A 19,347-nucleotide genomic window follows, 5' to 3' on the forward strand; every position below is an offset into this window, starting at 1 on the left:
GCCCCAAACTGACCCTAAATGTCCCCAAAGTGACCCCAAGTTACCCTTAAATGCCCCCAAAGAGACCCCAAATGGCCCCAAATTGACCCTAAAATGACTCCAAACTGACTCTAAATGTCCCCAAAGTGACCCCAAATGACCCCAAAGTGACCCCAAACAGCCCCAAAACAGCCCCAAATGTCCCCAAAGTGACTCCACCTGTCCCCAAATGGCCCCAAACTGACCCTAAATGACCCCAAATGTCCCCAAAGTGTCCCCAAATGTCCCCAAATATCCCCAAATGTCCCCAAAGTGACTCCAAATTACCCCAAATTGACCCTAAAATGACTCCAAACTGACTCTAAATGTCCCCAAAGTGTCCCCAAATGTCCCCAAAGTGACCCCAAATTACCCTTAAATGCCCCCAAATGGCCCCAAATGGCCCCAAAGTGACCCCAAAGTGACCCCAAATGTCCCCTAAATGGCCCCAAACTGACTCTAAATGTCCCCAAATGTCCCCAGTGTCCCCAAATGCCCCCAAAGTGACCCCACCTGTCCCTAAATGCCCCCAAATGTCCCCAATGTCCCCAAATGTCCCCAAAGTGACCCCGATGTCCCCCAATGTCCCCGATGTCCCCAGGAGTGCTCCCAGCGCGCCACCAACGGGCGATTCACCCTACGGGACCTGCTGATGGTGCCCATGCAGAGGGTGCTGAAATATCACCTGCTGCTCCAGGTGACACCTGGGGACACACCTGGGGGGACATGGGGACACCTGGGGGGACATGGGACACACCTGGGACACACCTGGGGACACCTGGGACACACCCATTACACACCTGGCACACACCTGGACACACCTGGGGGGACCTGGGGACACCTGGGGACACCTGGGACACCTGGGACACACGCATTACACACCTGGCACACCTGGGGACACCTGGGACACACCTGGGGACACCTGGGACACACCTGGGGGGACATGGGACACACCTGGGGACAGCCAGGGGGACACACCTGGGACACACCTGGGACACACCTGGGGACACCTGGGGGGGACATGGGGACACCTGGAGGGGGAGGGACACACCTGGGGACATTTGGGGACACACCTGGGGGGACATGGGGACACCTGGGGGGACATGGGGACACCTGGGACACACCTGGGACACACCTGGGGACACCTGGGGACACCTGGGGCACACCCATTACACACCCATTACACACCTGGGGACATTCGGGGACACACGTGGGACACACCTGGGACACACCTGGGGGGACATGGGGACACACCTGGGGACAGCCGGGGGGACATGGGGACACCTGGGACACACCTGGGGACAGCTGAGACACACCTGGGCACACCTGGGCACACCTGGGGGGACATGGGGACACCTTAGACACACCTGGGACAGACCTGGGGACACACCTGGGACACACCTGGGACACACCTGGGACACACCCATTACACACCCATTACACACCTGGGCACACCTGGAGGGGAAGGGACACACCTGGGACACACCTGGGGCACACCTGGGCACACCTGGGGACAGACCTGGGGACACCAGGACACACCTGGGGCACACCTGGGCACACCTGGGCACACCTGGGGGGACATGGGGACACCTTAGACACACCTGGGACAGACCTGGGGACACCTGGGGACACACCTGGGACACACCTGGGACACACCCATTACACACCCATTACACACCTGGGCACACCTGGAGGGGAAGGGACACACCTGGGACACACCTGGGACACACCTGGGACACACCTGGGGACACCTGGGGACACACCTGGGGACACCAGGACACACCTGGGGCACACCTGGGCACACCTGGGGACACCAGGACACACCTGGGGCACACCTGGGCACACCTGGTAGCAGCAGCTGCTGATGGTGCCCATGCAGAGGGTGCTGAAATATCACCTGCTGCTCCAGGTGACACCTGGGGGACATGGGGACACACCTGGGGGGACATGGGGACACCTGGGGACACCTGGGACACACCTGGGGACAGCCAGGGGGACATGAGGACACCTGGGACACACCTGGGGACATTTGGGGACACCTGGGACACACCCATTACACACCTGGGCACACCTGGGCACACCTTAGACACACCTGGGAAACACCTGGGGACATTTGGGGACATTTGGGGACACACCTGGGACAGACCTGGGGACACCTGGGGGGACATGGGGACACCTGGGGACACACCCATTACACACCTGGGCACACCTGGGGACACCTGGGACACACCTGGGGACATTTGGGGACACACCTGGGGCACACCCATTACACACCCATTACACACCTGGGGACATTCAGGGACACACCTGGGACACACCTGGGACACACCTGGGGACACCTGGGGGGACATGGGGACATCTGGGACACACCCATTACACACCTGGCACACCTGGCACACACCTGGGGACACACCTGGGGACACCTGGGACACACGTGGGGGGACCTGGGGCACACCTGGGGACATTTGGGGACACACCTGGACACACCTGGGGACACCTGGAGGGGGAGGGATACACCTGGGGACACCTGGGGGGACATAGGGACACCTGGGGCACACCTGAGACACACCTGAGCACACATGGGGGGTACCTAGGGACACACCTGGGGACACCTGGGGGGTACCTGGAGAGACATGGGGACACCTGGGCACACCTGAGACACACCTGGGGACACGTGGGGACACCTGGGGGGGGTACCTGGGACACACCTGGGGACACCTGGGGACACACCTGGGGACATTTGGGGACACACCTGGGCACACAGCTGGGCCCACGCTGACCTTTGACCCCAGGAGCTGGTGAAGCTGACCCCGGACGCGGCCGAGCGGGAGCGGCTGAGGGGGGCCCTGGACGCCATGAGGGTGGGGCTGGGGGCGTTTTGGGGGGATTTGGGGCATTTTGGGGAGATTTGGGGGGGATTTGGGGCATTTTGGGGGGATTTTGGGGGGGATTTGGGGCATTTTGGGGAGGATTTGGTGGTCCTGGGGAGGATTTAGGGGGGATTTGGGGGCATTTTGGGGCGATTTGGGGCATTTTGGGGAGATTTTGGGGGGATTTGGGGCATTTTGGGGGGGATTTTGGGAGGATTTGGGGGGGATTTGGGGGTCCTGGGGAGGATTTTGGGGGGATTTTGGGGCTGATTTTGGGGTGTTTTGGGGGTCCTGTAGGAATCTGGGGGGCCTGGGGATGTTTTGGGAGGATTTGGGGGGATTTGGGGAGATTTGGGGCATTTGGGGGGCATTTTGGGGGGATTTGGGGAGGATTTGGGGGTCCTGGGGAGGATTTAGGGGGGATTTTGGGGGGGATTTTGGGGCGTTTTGGGGGTCCTGTAGGAATTTGGGGGTCCTGGGGGTGATTTTGGGGTCCTGGAGGGGATTTTTGGGGGGATTTGGGGGGGACTTTGGGGGGATTTTGGGGGAATTTTGGGGCCTTTTGGGGGTCCTGAAGGAATCTGGGGGTCCTGGGGGTGTTTTGGGGGTCCTGGAGGGGATTTAGGGGGGATTTTGGGGCATTTTGGGGGGATTTGGGGAGATTTTGGGGGCGTTTTGGGGGTCCTGAAGGAATCTGGGGGTCCTGGGGGTGATTTTGGGGTCCTGGAGGGGATTTAGGGGGGATTTGGGGGGGACTTTGGGGCGTTTTGGGGGGATTTTGGGGAGATTTGGGGGTCCTGGGGAGGATTTAGGGGGGATTTTGGGGCGTTTTGGGGGTCCTGTAGGAATTTGGGGGGCCTGGGGGTGATTTTGGGGTCCTGGAGGGGATTTAGGGGGGATTTGGGGGCTGATTTTGGGGCGTTTTGGGGGGGGGATTTTGGGGCCTTTTGGGGGGCCTGAAGGAATCTGGGGGGTCAGGGGGTGATTTTGGGGTCCTGGAGGGGATTTAGGGGGGATTTGGGGGGGATTTTGGGGCGTTTTGGGGGTCCTGAAGGAATTTGGGGGGCCCGGGGAGGTTTGGGGGAAATCCGGGGGCAGTTTGGGGGTCCTGAGGGGGATGTGGGGGGATTTGGGGGAATTTTGGGGCCAATTTGGGGCCAATTTGGGGGTTCTGGGGGGTCCTGAGGGGTTTGAGGGGGATTTTGGGGGGAGGTTTGGGAGTTTTGGGGCCTCTTGAGGGAGATTTGGGGGTTCCTTGGGGGAATTTGGGGGAGATTTGGGGGGGTCTTGGGGGGAATTTGGGGGTTCCAGGGTGGGATTTGGGGTTTTGGGGGGGATTTTGGGGGTTCCAGGGGAGGATTTTGGGATTTCTGAGTGGGATTTTGGGGTTTCTGGGGGGGATTTTGGGGTTTCTGGGGGGATTTTGGGGTTTCTGGGGGGGATTTTGGGATCCAGGGGGGAATTTTGGGGTTTCTGGGGGGATTTTGGGGTTCCAGGGGGGGATTTTGGGGTTTCTGGGGGGATTTTGGGATTTCTGAGTGGGATTTTGGGGGTTCCAGGGGGGATTTTGGGATCCAGGGGGGAATTTTGGGGGTTCCAGGGGGGGATTTTGGGGTTTCTGGGGGAATTTTGGGGTTCCAGGGGGGATTTTGGGGTTTCTGGGGGAATTTTGGGGTTTCTGGGGGGGATTTTGGGGTTTCTGGGGGTGATTTTGGGGTTTCTGGGGTGGATTTTCGGGTTCGAGGCAGGTTTGGGGTTCCAGGGGGGATTTTGGGATCCAGGGTGGGATTTTGGGGTTTCTGGGGGGGATTTTGGGGTTTCTGGGGGGATTTTGGGGTTTCTGGGGGGATTTTGGGGTTTCTGGGGGGGATTTTGGGGTCCAGGATGGGATTTTGGGGTTTCTGAGTGGGATTTTGGGGTTTCTGGGGGGATTTTGGGGGTTCCAGGGGGGATTTTGGGATCCAGGGGGGGATTTTGGGGTTTCTGGGGGGATTTTGGGGTTCAGGGTGGGATTTGGGGTTTCTAGGCGGGGATTTTGGGGTTTCCAGGGGAGGATTTTGGGGTTTCCGGGGAGGATTTTGGGGTTTCTGGGGGGATTTTGGTGTTCGAGGCAGGTTTGGGGTTCCAGGGTGGGATTTTGGGGCCTTTTTGAGGGATTTTGGGGTTTCTGGGGGTGATTTTAGGGTCCAGGGGGGAATTTTGGGGTTTCTGGGGGGATTTTGTGGTTTGAGGCAGGTTTGGGGTTTCTGGGTGGGATTTGGGTTTCCAGGGGAGGATTTTGGGGTTTCTGGGGGGGATTTTGGGGTTTCTGGGGGTGATTTTGGGGTTTCTGGGGGGGATTTTGGGGTCCAGGGGGGAATTTTGGGGTCCCGGGGGGGATTTTGGTGTTCCAGGGGGGAATTTTGGGGTTTCTGGGGGGGATTTTGGGGTTTCTGGGGGGGATTTTGGGGTCCAGGGGGGAATTTTGGGGTCCCGGGGGGGATTTTGGTGTTCCAGGGGGGAATTTTGGGGTTTCTGGGGGGGATTTTGGGGTTCGAGGCAGGTTTGGGGTTCCAGGGGGGATTTTGAGCTTTCTGGGGGGGATTTTGGGGTTTCTGGGGGGATTTTGGGATTTCTGGGGGGATTTTGGGGTTTCTGGGGGGGATTTTGGGGGTCCAGGGGGAATTTTGGGGTTCCAGGGTGGGATTTTGGGGTGTCTGGGGGGGATTTTAAGGATCGGGGGGAGGTTTGGGGGTTCCAGGGCGGATTTTGGGGTTCCAAGGGTAATTTTGGGTTTTCTGGGTGGGATTTGGGGGTTCGAGGGGAGGCTTGGGTTTCCAGAGTGGGATTTTGGGGTCTCGGGGGGGATTTTGGGGTTTCAGGGGGGGATTTTGGGGTTTCTGGGGGGGATTTTGGGGTCCAGGAGGGATTTTGGGGTTTCCAGGGGGGATTTTGGGGTTTCTGGGTGAGATTTTGGGGTTTCTGGGGGGGATTTTGGGGTCCAGGAGGGATTTTGGGGTTTCCAGGGGGGATTTTGGGGTTTCTGAGTGGGATTTTGGGGTTTCTGGGGGGGATTTTGGGGTCCAGGATGGGATTTTGGGGTTTCTGGGGGGGATTTTGGGGTTTCTGGGGGGATTTTGGGGTTTCTGGGGGGGATTTTGGGGTCCAGGATGGGATTTTGGGGTTTCTGAGTGGGATTTTGGGGTTTCTGGGGGGATTTTGGGGTTCAGGGTGGGATTTGGGGTTTCTAGGCGGGGATTTTGGGGTTTCCAGGGGAGGATTTTGGGGTTTCCGGGGAGGATTTTGGGGTTTCTGGGGGGATTTTGGTGTTCGAGGCAGGTTTGGGGTTCCAGGGTGGGATTTTGGGGCCTTTTTGAGGGATTTTGGGGTTTCTGGGGGTGATTTTAGGGTCCAGGGGGGAATTTTGGGGTTTCTGGGGGGATTTTGTGGTTTGAGGCAGGTTTGGGGTTTCTGGGTGGGATTTGGGTTTCCAGGGGAGGATTTTGGGGTTTCTGGGGGGGATTTTGGGGTTTCTGGGGGTGATTTTGGGGTCCAGGGGGGAATTTTGGGGTTTCTGGGGGGGATTTTGGGGTTTCTGGGGGGGATTTTGGGGTCCAGGGGGGAATTTTGGGGTCCCGGGGGGGATTTTGGTGTTCCAGGGGGGAATTTTGGGGTTTCTGGGGGGGATTTTGGGGTTCGAGGCAGGTTTGGGGTTCCAGGGGGGATTTTGAGCTTTCTGGGGGGGATTTTGGGGTTTCTGGGGGGATTTTGGGATTTCTGAGTGGGATTTTGGGGTTTCTGGGGGGGATTTTGGGGTTTCTGGGGGTGATTTTGGGGGTTCCAGGGGGGATTTTGGGATCCAGGGGGGGTTTTGGGGTTTCTGGGGGGGATTATGGGAATCCAGGATGGGATTTTGGGGTTTCTGAGTGGGATTTGGGGTGTCTGGGGGGGATTTGGGGTGTCTGGGGGGGATTTTGGGGATCAAGGGGAGGTTTGGGGTTTCCAGGGAGGGATTTTGGGGTTCCAGGGGGGAATTTTGGGGTTTCTGGGGGGATTTTGGGGTTCCAGGGTGGGATTTTGAGATTTCTGGGGGGGGAATTTTGGGGTTTCTGGGGGGATTTTGGGGTTCCAGGGTGGGATTTTGAGATTTCTGGGGGGGATTTTGGGGTCCAGGGTGGGATTTTGGGGTTTCTTAGTGGGATTTTGGGGTTTCTGGGTGAGATTTTGGGGGTCATGGGGGGGTATTTTGGGGGTCTCTGACCGGAGCCCCCCGAACCCCCCCAGGACCTGGCCCAGTGCGTGAACGAGGTCAAACGGGACAACGAGACCCTGAAACAGCTCACGAGCATCCAGCTCTGCCTGCACAACATGGTGGGCACCCCAAAATACCCAAATTCACCCTGGGAACCCCAAAATACCCAAATCCCACCCTGGGAGCCCCAAAATCCACCCCGGGACCCCCAAAATCCCCAAATTCCACCCTGGGAACCCCAAATCCCCCCCGGGATCCCCAGATTCCCCCCAAAATCCCCAAATTCCCCCTGGGAACCCCAAAATCCCCCCCGGGACCCCCAAAATACCCAAATCCCACCCTGGGAACCCCAAAATCCACCCCGGGACCCCCAAAATCCCCAAATTCCACCCTGGGAACCCCAAAATCCACCCCGGGACCCCCAAAATCCCCCCAGAATCCCCAAATCCCCTCTGGGACCCCCAAAATCCACCCCGGGACCCCCAAAATCCCCAAATTCCACCCTGGGAACCCCAAAATCCACCCCCAGGACCCCCAAAATCCCCAAATTCCACCCTGGGAACCCCAAAATCCACCCCGGGACCCCCAAAATCCCCAAATTCCACCCTGGGAACCCCAAAATCCACCCCGGGACCCCCAAAATCCCCCCAGAATCCCCAAATCCCCTCTGGGACCCCCAAAATCCACCCCGGGACCCCCAAAATCCCCAAATTCCACCCTGGGAACCCCAAAATCCACCCCCAGGACCCCCAAAATCCCCAAATTCCACCCTGGGAACCCCAAAATCCACCCCGGGACCCCCAAAATCCCCAAATTCCACCCTGGGAACCCCAAAATCCACCCCGGGACCCCCAAAATCCCCCCAGAATCCCCAAATCCCCTCTGGGACCCCCAAAATCCACCCCGGGACCCCCAAAATCCCCAAATTCCACCCTGGGAACCCCAAAATCCACCCCCAGGACCCCCAAAATCCCCAAATTCCACCCTGGGAACCCCAAAATCCACCCCGGGACCACCAAAATCCCCCAAATCCCCCCTGGGAACCCCAAATCCCCCCTGGGAACCCCAAAATCCCCCCCGGGACCCCCAGATTCCCAAATCCCACCCTGGGAACCCCAAAATCCCCAAATTCCACCCTGGGAACCCCAAAATCCACCCCGGGACCCCCAAAATACCCAAATCCCCCCTGGGAACCCCAAAATCCACCCCGGGACCCCCAGATTCCCCCCAAAATCCCCAAATTCCCCCTGGGAACCCCAAAATCCCCCCCGGGACCCCCAAAATACCCAAATCCCACCCTGGGAACCCCAAAATCCCTCCCGGGACCCCCAGATTCCCCAAATCCACCCCGGGACCCCCAAATCACCCCCAGAAACCCCAAAATCCCCTCCGGGACCCCCAAAATCCCCAAATTCCACCCTGGGAACACCAAAATCCCCCCCAGGACCCCCAAATTCCCAAATTCCACCCTGGGAGCCCCAAAATCCCCTCTGGGACCCCCAAAATCCCCAAATTCCACCCTGGGAACCCCAAAATCCACCCCGGGACCCCCAAAATCCCCAAATTCCACCCTGGGAACCCCCAAATCCCCCCCAGGACCCCCAAATTCCCCCCAGGAGCCCCAAATCCCCCCTGGGACCCATTCCTGATGTCAAACCCTGTCCTGATGTCCCAATGTCTCAATGTCCACCCCATTCCTGATGTCCACCTCATTCCCAATGTCCATCCCATTCCCAATGTCCACCTTGTTCCTGATGTCCACCCCGTTCCCGATGTCCATCCCATTCCCAATGTCCACGCCATTCCTGATGTCCACCTCGTTCCCAATGTCCACCCTGTTCCTGATGTCCATCCCATTCCTGATGTCCCAATGTCCCAATGTCCACCCCATTCCCGATGTCCACCCCATTCCCAATGTCCCAATGTCCACCCCATTCCCGATGTCCACCCCATTCCCAATGTCCCAATGTCCCAATGTCCACCCTGTTCCCAATGTCCACTCCATTCCCAATGTCCACCCCATTCCCAATGTCCCAATCTCCACCCCATTCCTGATGTCCACCTCATTCCCAATGTATTCCCAATGTCCACCCCATTCCCAATGTCCACCCCATTCCCAATGTCCACCCCATTCCCAATGTCCACCCTATTCCTGATGTCCATCCCATTCCCAATGTCCATCCTGTTCCCAATGTCCCAATGTCCCGATGTCCACCCCGTTCCTTATGTCCACCCCATTCCCAATGTCCACCCCATTCCTGATGTCCCAATGTCCCAATGTCCACCCCATTCCCAATGTCCCAATGTCCACCCCATTCCTGATGTCCACCCCGTTCCCAATGTCCATCCTGTTCCCAATGTCCATCCTGTTCCTGATGTCCCAATGTCCACCCTGTTCCCAATGTCCATCCCATTCCCAATGTCCATTCCCAATGTCCCAATGTCCACCCTGTACCCAATGTCCACCCCATTCCTGATGTCCACCTCGTTCCTGATGTCCAACCCATTCCTGATGTCCCAATGTCCATCCTGTTCCCGATGTCCATCCCGTTCCTCATGTCCCAATGTCCCAATGTCCATCCCATTCCTGATGTCCATCCCATTCCTGATGTCCACCCCGTTCCTGATGTCCACCCCATTACCGATGTCCACCCCATTCCTGATGTCCCAATGTCCACCCCATTCCCGATGTCCACTCCATTCCTGATGTCCACCCCATTCCTGATGTCCCAATGTCCACCCCACTCCTGATGTCCTGATGTCCACCCCATTCCCGATGTCCACCCCATTCCCAATGTCCCAATGTCCAACCCATTCCTGATGTCCATCCCATTCCCAATGTCCACCCCGCTCCTGATGTCCTGATGTCCACCCCATTCCTGATGTCCACTCCATTCCTGATGTCCACTCCATTCCTGATGTCCACCCTGGTCCTGATGTCCACCCGGTCCCAGCCGCAGTCCCTGGCGCAGTTCGGGCGCCCCAAGATCGATGGGGAGCTGAAGGTCTCCAGCACCGAGAGACGCTCCAAGGTGGACAGGTGGGCTGGGGACACCTGGGGATACCTGGGGACACCTGGGGACACCACAGGGACATCACATGAACACCTTGGGGACACCACAGAGACATGGGGACATCTCAGGAACACCTCAGGAACACCTCAGGAACATCTCAGGAATACCTTGGGGACACCTCAGGGACATGGGGACATCCATGGGGACACGAGAACATCCTTGGGGACACCTCAGGAACACCTCAGGGACATGGGGGGACATCTCAGGAACACCTCAGGAACACCCTGGGGACACCTCAGGGACATGGGGACATCCATGGAGACACCTAAGGGACACCTCAGGGGCACCTTGGGGACACCTTGGGGACACCTCAAGGACATCTCAGGAACACCTCAGGGACATGGGGACACCATGGGGACATGAGAACATCCATGGAGACACCTCAGGAACACCTCAAGAACACGGGGACATCCATGGAGGCACCTCAGGGACATCATGGGGGATGCTTCAGGGACACCATGGGGACACCTCAGGGACATGGGGACATCCATGGAGACACCTCAGGAACACCTTGGGGACACTTCAAGGACATGAGAACATCCATGGAGACACCTCAGGAACACCTCAAGACCATGGGGACACCATGGGCACACCACGGGCACACCACGGGGACAGGAGACCATCCATGGGGACACCTCAGGGACATCTCAGGGACGTGAGGACACCATGGGGACATGAGAAAACAGAGACCTCCCCATGGTGACACCCCTGGGGACACCACAGGGGACACCACAGGGACATGAGAACATCCATGGGGACGCTGCAGGGACACCATGGGGACACCTCAGGGACATGGGGACATCCATGGAGACACCTCAAGGATACCTCAGGGATATGGAGACACCATGGGGACATGAGAACATCCATGGAGACACCTCAGGAACACCTCAAGAACATGGGGACACTATGGGCACACCATGGAGACACCATGGGGACATGAGAACATCCATGGAGACACCTCAGGAACACCTCAAGAACATGGGGACACCATGGGCACACCATGGAGACACCATGGGGACATGAGAACATCCATGGAGACACCTCAGGAACACCTCAAGAACATGGGGACACCACGGGCACACCACGGGCACACCATGGGGACATGAGAACATCCATGGAGACACCTCAGGAACACCTCAAGAACATGGGGACACCATGGGCACACCACGGGCACACCATGGGGACAGGAGACCATCCATGGGGACACCTCAGGGACACCTCAGGGACACCTCAGGGACGTGAGGACACCATGGGGACATGAGAAAACAGAGACCTCCCCATGGTGACACCCCTGGGGACACCACAGGGGACACCACAGGGACATGAGAACATCCATGGGGACGCTGCAGGGACACCATGGGGACACCTCAGGGACATGGGGACATCCATGGAGACACCTCAAGGATACCTCAGGGATATGGAGACACCATGGGGACATGAGAACATCCATGGAGACACCTCAGGAACACCTCAGGAACATGGGGACACCATGGGCACACCATGGAGACACCATGGGGACATGAGAACATCCATGGAGACACCTCAGGAACACCTCAAGAACATGGGGACACCATGGGCACACCATGGGGACAGGAGACCATCCATGGAGACACCTCAGGAACACCTCAAGAACATGGGGACACCATGGGCACACCATGGAGACACCATGGGGACATGAGAACATCCATGGAGACACCTCAGGAACACCTCAGGAACATGGGGACACCATGGGCACACCATGGAGACACCATGGGGACATGAGAACATCCATGGAGACACCTCAGGAACACCTCAAGACCATGGGGACACCATGGGCACACCACGGGCACACCACGGGGACAGGAGACCATCCATGGGGACACCTCAGGGACATCTCAGGGACGTGAGGACACCATGGGGACATGAGAAAACAGAGACCTCCCCATGGTGACACCCCTGGGGACACCACAGGGGACACCACAGGGACATGAGAACATCCATGGGGACGCTGCAGGGACACCATGGGGACACCTCAGGGACATGGGGACATCCATGGAGACACCTCAAGGATACCTCAGGGATATGGAGACACCATGGGGACATGAGAACATCCATGGAGACACCTCAGGAACACCTCAAGAACATGGGGACACTATGGGCACACCATGGAGACACCATGGGGACATGAGAACATCCATGGAGACACCTCAGGAACACCTCAAGAACATGGGGACACCATGGGCACACCATGGAGACACCATGGGGACATGAGAACATCCATGGAGACACCTCAGGAACACCTCAAGAACATGGGGACACCACGGGCACACCACGGGCACACCATGGGGACATGAGAACATCCATGGAGACACCTCAGGAACACCTCAAGAACATGGGGACACCATGGGCACACCACGGGCACACCATGGGGACAGGAGACCATCCATGGGGACACCTCAGGGACACCTCAGGGACACCTCAGGGACGTGAGGACACCATGGGGACATGAGAAAACAGAGACCTCCCCATGGTGACACCCCTGGGGACACCACAGGGGACACCACAGGGACATGAGAACATCCATGGGGACGCTGCAGGGACACCATGGGGACACCTCAGGGACATGGGGACATCCATGGAGACACCTCAAGGATACCTCAGGGATATGGAGACACCATGGGGACATGAGAACATCCATGGAGACACCTCAGGAACACCTCAGGAACATGGGGACACCATGGGCACACCATGGAGACACCATGGGGACATGAGAACATCCATGGAGACACCTCAGGAACACCTCAAGAACATGGGGACACCATGGGCACACCATGGGGACAGGAGACCATCCATGGAGACACCTCAGGAACACCTCAAGAACATGGGGACACCATGGGCACACCATGGAGACACCATGGGGACATGAGAACATCCATGGAGACACCTCAGGAACACCTCAGGAACATGGGGACACCATGGGCACACCATGGAGACACCATGGGGACATGAGAACATCCATGGAGACACCTCAGGAACACCTCAGGAACATGGGGACACCATGGGCACACCATGGGCACACCATGGGGACAGGAGACCATCCATGGGGACACCTCAGGGACACCTCAAGAACATGGGGACACCACGGGCACACCATGGGGACAGGAGACCATCCATGGGGACACCTCAGGAACGTGAGGACACCATGGGGACATGAGAAAACAGAGACCTCCCCTTGGGGACACCCCTGGGGACACCACAGGGACACTTGGAGGCCGCTCCAGGGCAGCCATGGGGACACCCCGTGGAGCGCGGTGGCCTCAGGGACACGGTGCCACCCTTGTCACCGTCCCCAGGTACGGCTTCCTGCTGGACAAGGCCCTGATCATCTGCAAGCGCCGCGGGGACTCCTACGAGACCAAGGACGTGGTGGACCTCCAGAGCCACCAACTCCACGATGGTGACCTCGAGCCTCGTGATGGCAAGAAGGTACCGGGGACACCGTGGGGACATCAGGGGGACACCAGTGGCCAGGTTCCTCCAGTCCCAGTGTCCTCTTCCCAAAGGACCCCGGTGGACACAGAGGTCCAGTCTTGTGGACCTCAGGAACCTGGTCACTGGTGGACACTGGTGTCCAGTTCCAAGCGGTCCCAAGTGTCCAGATCCTGGTGGTCCCCAGGTCCTCTTCCCCATGACCTCAGAGGTCCAGGTCTGGTGGATCCCAGGATTTTGGTTCCTGGTGGTGCCAACATCCAGGTCCCTGGTGGATCCCAAAACCCCATTGCCTGGTGGTCCCCAGGTCTTCTTCCCTATGACCTCAGAGGTCCAGGTCTGGTGGACCCCAGGATTTTGGTTCCTGGATGGACCCCAAAACCTCATTCCCTGATGGACCCCAAGATCCTGGTCCCTGGTGGACCCCAAAACCCCATTCCCTGGTGGATCCTCCAAACTTTGGTCCATGGTGACCCCAAAACCCCATTCCCTGGTGGTCCCCAGGTCCTCTTCCCCATGACCTCAGAGGTCCAGGTCTGGTGGATCCCAGGATTTTGGTTCCTGGTGGTGCCAACATCCAGGTCCCTGGTGGACCCCCAAACCCCATTGCCTGGTGGACCCCCAAAATCTGGTCCCTGGTGAACCCCAAAACCCTGTTCCCTGATGGACCCCAACATCAAGGTCCCTGGTGGGTCCCCAAAATCTGGTCCCTGGTGGACACAGATGTCCAGGTCAGGTGGATCCTGAGTTACCCTTCTCTGGTGGATCCTCAAATTCTGTTCCCTGGTTGTTCCCAAGATCCTGGTCCCTGGTGGACCCCAAAATCTGGTTCTTGGTGAACGCCAAAACCCCATTTCCTGGTGGATCCCCAAAATCTGGTCCTGGATGGATCCCAAAACCCCGTTCCCTGGTGGAGTCCAAGATCCTGGTCCCTGGTGGACCCCCAAACCCCATTGCCTGGTGGACCCCCAAAATCTGGTCCTGGATGGATCCCAAAACCCTGTTCCCTGATGGACCCCAACATCCTGGTCCCTGGTGGGTCCCCAAAATCTGGTCCCTGGTGGACACAGATGTCCATGTCAGGTGGATCCCGGTTCCTCTTCTCTGGTGGATCCTCAAATTCTGGTCCCTGGTGGATGCCAGGATTCTGGTCCCTCGTGAACCCCAAAATCTGGTCCCTGGTGAACCCCGAACCCCCATTCCCTGGTGGATCCCAAAATCTGGTCCTGGATGGACCCCAAAACCCCGTTCCCTGGTGGATCCCAAGATCCTGGTCCCTGGTGAACCCCAAAACCTAATACCCTGATGGATTCCAAGATCCTGGCCCCTGGTGGACACAGATGTCCAGGTCAGGTGGATCCCGAGTTACCCTTCTCTGGTGGATCCTCAAATTCTGTTCCCTGGTTGTTCCCAGGATTCTGGTCCCTGGTGGACCCCAAAACCCCATTCCCTGGTGGATCCCCAAAATCTGGTCCTGGATGGACCCCAAAACCCCATTCCCTGGTGGATCCTCAAAATCCTGGTCCCTGGTGGGTCACCAAAATCTAGTCCCTGGTGGACACAGATGTCCAGATCAGGTGGATCCTGAGTTACCCTTCTCTGGTGGATCCTCAAATTCTGTTCCTTGGTGAATCCCAAGATCCTGGTCCCTGGTGAACCCCAAAATCTGGTTCCTGGTGAACCCCAAAACCCCATTTCCTGGTGGATCCCCAAAATCTGGTTCCTGGTGAACCCCAAAACCCCATTACCTGGTGGATCCCTAAATCCTCATCCCTGGTGAACCCCCAAACCCCATTTCCTGGTGGATCCCCAGAATCTGGTCCCTGGTGAACCCCAAAACCCAATACCCTGATGGATTCCAAAACCCCGTTCCCTGGTGGATCCCCAAAATCTGGTCCCTGGTGCACCGTGATGTCCACGTCCCCAGTGGACACCCCACCACCCCATGACCTCAGGAGGGGGGTGTGACCCCAATGTCCCCAGTGTCCCCACGTGACCCCGCCCCACTTGGGGGGCGTGGCTGACCCCACCCCACCCCACAGTGGTCCCACACCTTCATGCTGCTGGACATGGCCGGGCTGCCGGACTACGAGCTCTTCTTCAAGACGCGCGAGCTGAAGAAGAAGTGGCTGGAGCAGTTCGAGATGGCCCTGTAGGTGGCCCTGTCCCCACCGAGGAGGTCCCACCTGCCCCACTGGGTGGTCCTGGGGACGTCCAGGTTGTCCCCACCTGACCCAGGTCCTCCCCGTGTCCGGCAGGTCCAACATCTTCCCCGAGAACGCCCTGGCTGATGGACACGACTTCCAGATGTTCTCCTTCGAGGACACCACGTCCTGCAGGGCCTGCCAGATGTTGCTGAGGTAGGACCCCAAAATTGTGTCCACATGGTCCTGGAGAGGCCACGGGGGGTGGGGGGGGGGTCTGGGAGAGGAGGAGACCCCCAGGAGGTTGGAGGTGGGTGGGTCACGTTCTTGGGGTGGTGAGGTCAAGGTGGAGGTTGGTGATGGAGGGGCTGGTGGGGTGGTGGGAAGGTCAAGCCTTGGAGGGTGGTCAAGGAGCTCCTTGGGGGTCAAGCTGTGAATGGCCTCAAGGTGGGTCAAGGTTGGGTTGGAGTCAAGGTGGGTCAATGGTTGAGTGGAGGCCAAGGTGGGTCAATGGTTGAGTGGAGGCCAAGTTTGGTCAATGGTTGAGTGGAGATCAAGAAGTTCAGGTGGGTCAATGGTTGGGTGGAGGTCAAGCAGTCAAGGTGGGTCAAGATTGAGTGGAGGCCAAGTTGGGTCAAGGTTGGGTGGAGATCAAGAGGTCCAGGTGGGCCAGTGGTTGGGTAGAAAACAACAAGGTGGGTGAAGACCAAGGCGGATCAAGGTTGGGTGGAGATCAAGGCCAAAGTGGGTCAAGGTTGGGTGGAAGTCAAGAACAAAGTGGCTCAAGATTGAGTAGAAAACAACAAAGTGGGTGAAGACCAAGGTGGGTCAAGGGTTGGGTGGAGGTCAAGACCAAAGTGGGTCAAGGCCAAGGTGGGTCAAGGTTGGGTTGGAGTCAAGGTGGGTCAAGGTTGAGTGGAGATCAAGGTGGGTCAAGGTTTGGTGGAGATCAAGAAGTCCAGGTGGGCCAATGGTTGTGTAGAAAACAAAGTGGGTCAAGGCCAAGGTGGGTCAAGGCCAAGGTGGGTCAAGGTTGGGTGGAGGTCAGGAGATCAAGGTGGGTCAATGGTTGGGTAGGAAATGACAAGGTGGGTGAAGACCAAGCTGGGTCAAGTGTTGGTTGGAGGTCAAGGCCAAACTGGATCAAGGTTGGGTGGTGGTCAAGGTTGAGGTGGGTCAAGACCAAGGTTGGCTGGAGGCCAAGGTTGGCCAAGCCCCGGGTGGGCCAAAGTCAAGGTGAGACCCTCCTGGTTGGGTTGATGCTGGTGGGACCAACCTGGGCCAAGACTCAGGTGGGTCAAGAGCTCTGCTGGACAACCTGGGTGGGTCATGGATGGGTCAGTCCTGGATGGGCTCAGGTCAACCATGGACTGGTCAGTCATGGACAGGCTCAGGTCAACCATGGACTGGTCAGTCTTGGACTGGTCAGTCCTGGTTGGACACAGGTCAATCATGGACTGGTGAGTCCAGGGTGGCCTCAGGTGGGTGTGGGGCATGGCTGGTGGTGTCCCCTGTGACCATGACCTCGTGTCCCCCCCATGTCCCCAGGGGCACCTTCTACCAGGGCTATCGCTGCAGCCGCTGCCGAGCCCCCGCCCACAAGGAGTGCCTGGGGCGCGTGGGGACCTGCGGGAAGGCCGGAACTGGTGAGCGGCATCATGGGATTGGGGAGGGGCAACGTGGGACTGGGGAGGAGGGAAACAGTGGATGGGGGCAGGAGGATAATGTGGGAGGGAGAGGCATTGTGGGATACAAGATGGCTGACAGCATTCTGGAATACAAGATGGCTGACATTTGGCAGGGCATTGTGGGATACAACATGGCTGACACTGAGTATCGCAGGATAGAAAAAATGGGTGACATTTTACAGGGTATTCTGGGATACAAGATGGCTGACATTTTGCAGGGAATTGTGGGATACAAGAGGGCTGACACTGATCACTATGGAATACAAGATGGCTGCCAAAGCAGGGCATTATGGGATACAAGATGGCTGACATTGCGCTGGGAGTTGTAGGATACAGCATGGCTGACATTTAGCAGAGCATTGTGGGATACAAGATGGCTGACACTGAGCACTGTAGGATACAAGATGGCTGACACAATACAGGAAATTGTGGAATACAAAATGGCTGACAGTAAGCATTACAGAATACAAAATGGCTGACATCTTGGAGGGCATTGTGGGATACAAGATGGATGACACTGAGTAGCATAGGATACAAGATGGCTGACATTTAGCAGGGCATTGTGGGATACAAGATGGATGACACAGTAGCATAGAATACAAAATGGCTGACATTTAACAGGGCATTGTGGGATACAAGATGGCTAACAGAGCATTATGGAATACAAGATGGCTGACATTTAGTAGACCATTGTGGGATACAACATGGCTGAAATTGAGTATCATAGGATACAAGATGGCTGACATTGCAGAGGGCATTGTGGGATACGAGATGGCTGACCCTGAGCACTATGGAATACAAGATGGCTGACACAGCACAGGGAATTGTGGGATACAAGATGGCTGCCAAAGCAGGGCATTGTTGGATACAAGATGGCTGCCAAAGAAGGGTATTGTGGGATACAAGATGGCTGACACAGCAGAGGGCATTGTGGGATACAAGATGGCTGACATGGAGCATTATGGAATACAAGATGGCTGACCCTGAGCACTAAGGAATACAAGATGGCTGCCAAAGAAAGGCATTGTGGGATACAAGATGGCTGACACAGCACAGGGCATTGTGGGATACAAGATGGCTGACATGGAGCATTATGGGATACAAGATGGATGACACAGCAGAGGGCATTGTGGGATACAAGATGGCTGCCAAAGCAGGGCACTGTGGAATACAAGATGGCTGACACAGCACAGGGCATTGTGGGATGCAAGATGGCTGACACAAAGCACTGTGGAATACAAGATGGCTGACACAGAGCATTATGGGATACAAGATGGCTGACACTGAGCACTATGGAATATAAGATGGCTGACAGCACAGGGCATTGTGGGATACAAGATGGCTGACACTCTGCACTATGGAATACAAGATGGCTGCCAAAGCACGGCATTGTGGGATACAAGATGGCTGCCAAAGCAGGGCATTATGGGATACAAGATGGCTGACATTGATCACTGTAGAATACAAGATGGCTGCCAAAGCGGGGCATTGTGGGATACAAGATGGCTGATACAAAGCACTGTAGGATACAAGATGGCTACCAAAGAAAGGCATTGTGGGATACAAGATGGCTGACACTTATCCCTATGGAATACAAGATGGCGGCCAAAGCAGGGCATTGTGGAATACAAGATGGCTGACCCAGCACAGGGCATTGTGGGATACAAGATGGCTGACACTGTGCACTATGGAATACAAGATGGCTGCCAAAGCAGGGCATTGTGGGATACAAGATGGCTGACACAGCACAGGGAATTGTGGGATACAAGATGGCTGCCAAAGCAGGGCATTGTGGAATACAAGATGGCTGCCAAAGAAGGGTATTGTGGGATACAAGATGGCTGACACAGCACA

The 19,347-nt window shown here is 57.2% G+C and overlaps 2 protein-coding genes across 2 annotated transcripts in view; both read left to right on the top strand.

Moving 5' to 3' along the window:
* LOC139585711 (proto-oncogene vav-like) overlaps positions 1 to 19,347 on the top strand; it is a 44,503-nt gene that overhangs the window by 16,441 nt on the left and 8,715 nt on the right. Inside the window, exons 10-17 of the mRNA XM_071418564.1 lie at positions 620 to 715; positions 2,811 to 2,879; positions 7,152 to 7,238; positions 10,074 to 10,159; positions 13,526 to 13,658; positions 15,704 to 15,813; positions 15,920 to 16,021; positions 17,354 to 17,451. Of these exons, the coding sequence (XP_071274665.1) occupies positions 620 to 715; positions 2,811 to 2,879; positions 7,152 to 7,238; positions 10,074 to 10,159; positions 13,526 to 13,658; positions 15,704 to 15,813; positions 15,920 to 16,021; positions 17,354 to 17,451 (781 nt within the window). The remainder of the gene's footprint in view (positions 1 to 619; positions 716 to 2,810; positions 2,880 to 7,151; positions 7,239 to 10,073; positions 10,160 to 13,525; positions 13,659 to 15,703; positions 15,814 to 15,919; positions 16,022 to 17,353; positions 17,452 to 19,347) is intronic.
* On the top strand, positions 7,422 to 8,673 carry LOC139585715 (basic salivary proline-rich protein 1-like; the record flags this gene model as incomplete). Its single annotated transcript, XM_071418569.1, has 5 exons — positions 7,422 to 7,558; positions 7,660 to 7,785; positions 7,866 to 7,985; positions 8,087 to 8,133; positions 8,576 to 8,673. Coding segments are annotated over 5 exons (528 nt in total), but the record flags the coding sequence as incomplete, so codon positions are not given.

Source organism: Agelaius tricolor, unplaced genomic scaffold (assembly GCF_023055355.1).
Source record: "Agelaius tricolor isolate 1412-34295 unplaced genomic scaffold, bAgeTri1.0.p SCAF_88, whole genome shotgun sequence".
NCBI classification, from domain to species: domain Eukaryota; kingdom Metazoa; phylum Chordata; class Aves; order Passeriformes; family Icteridae; genus Agelaius; species Agelaius tricolor.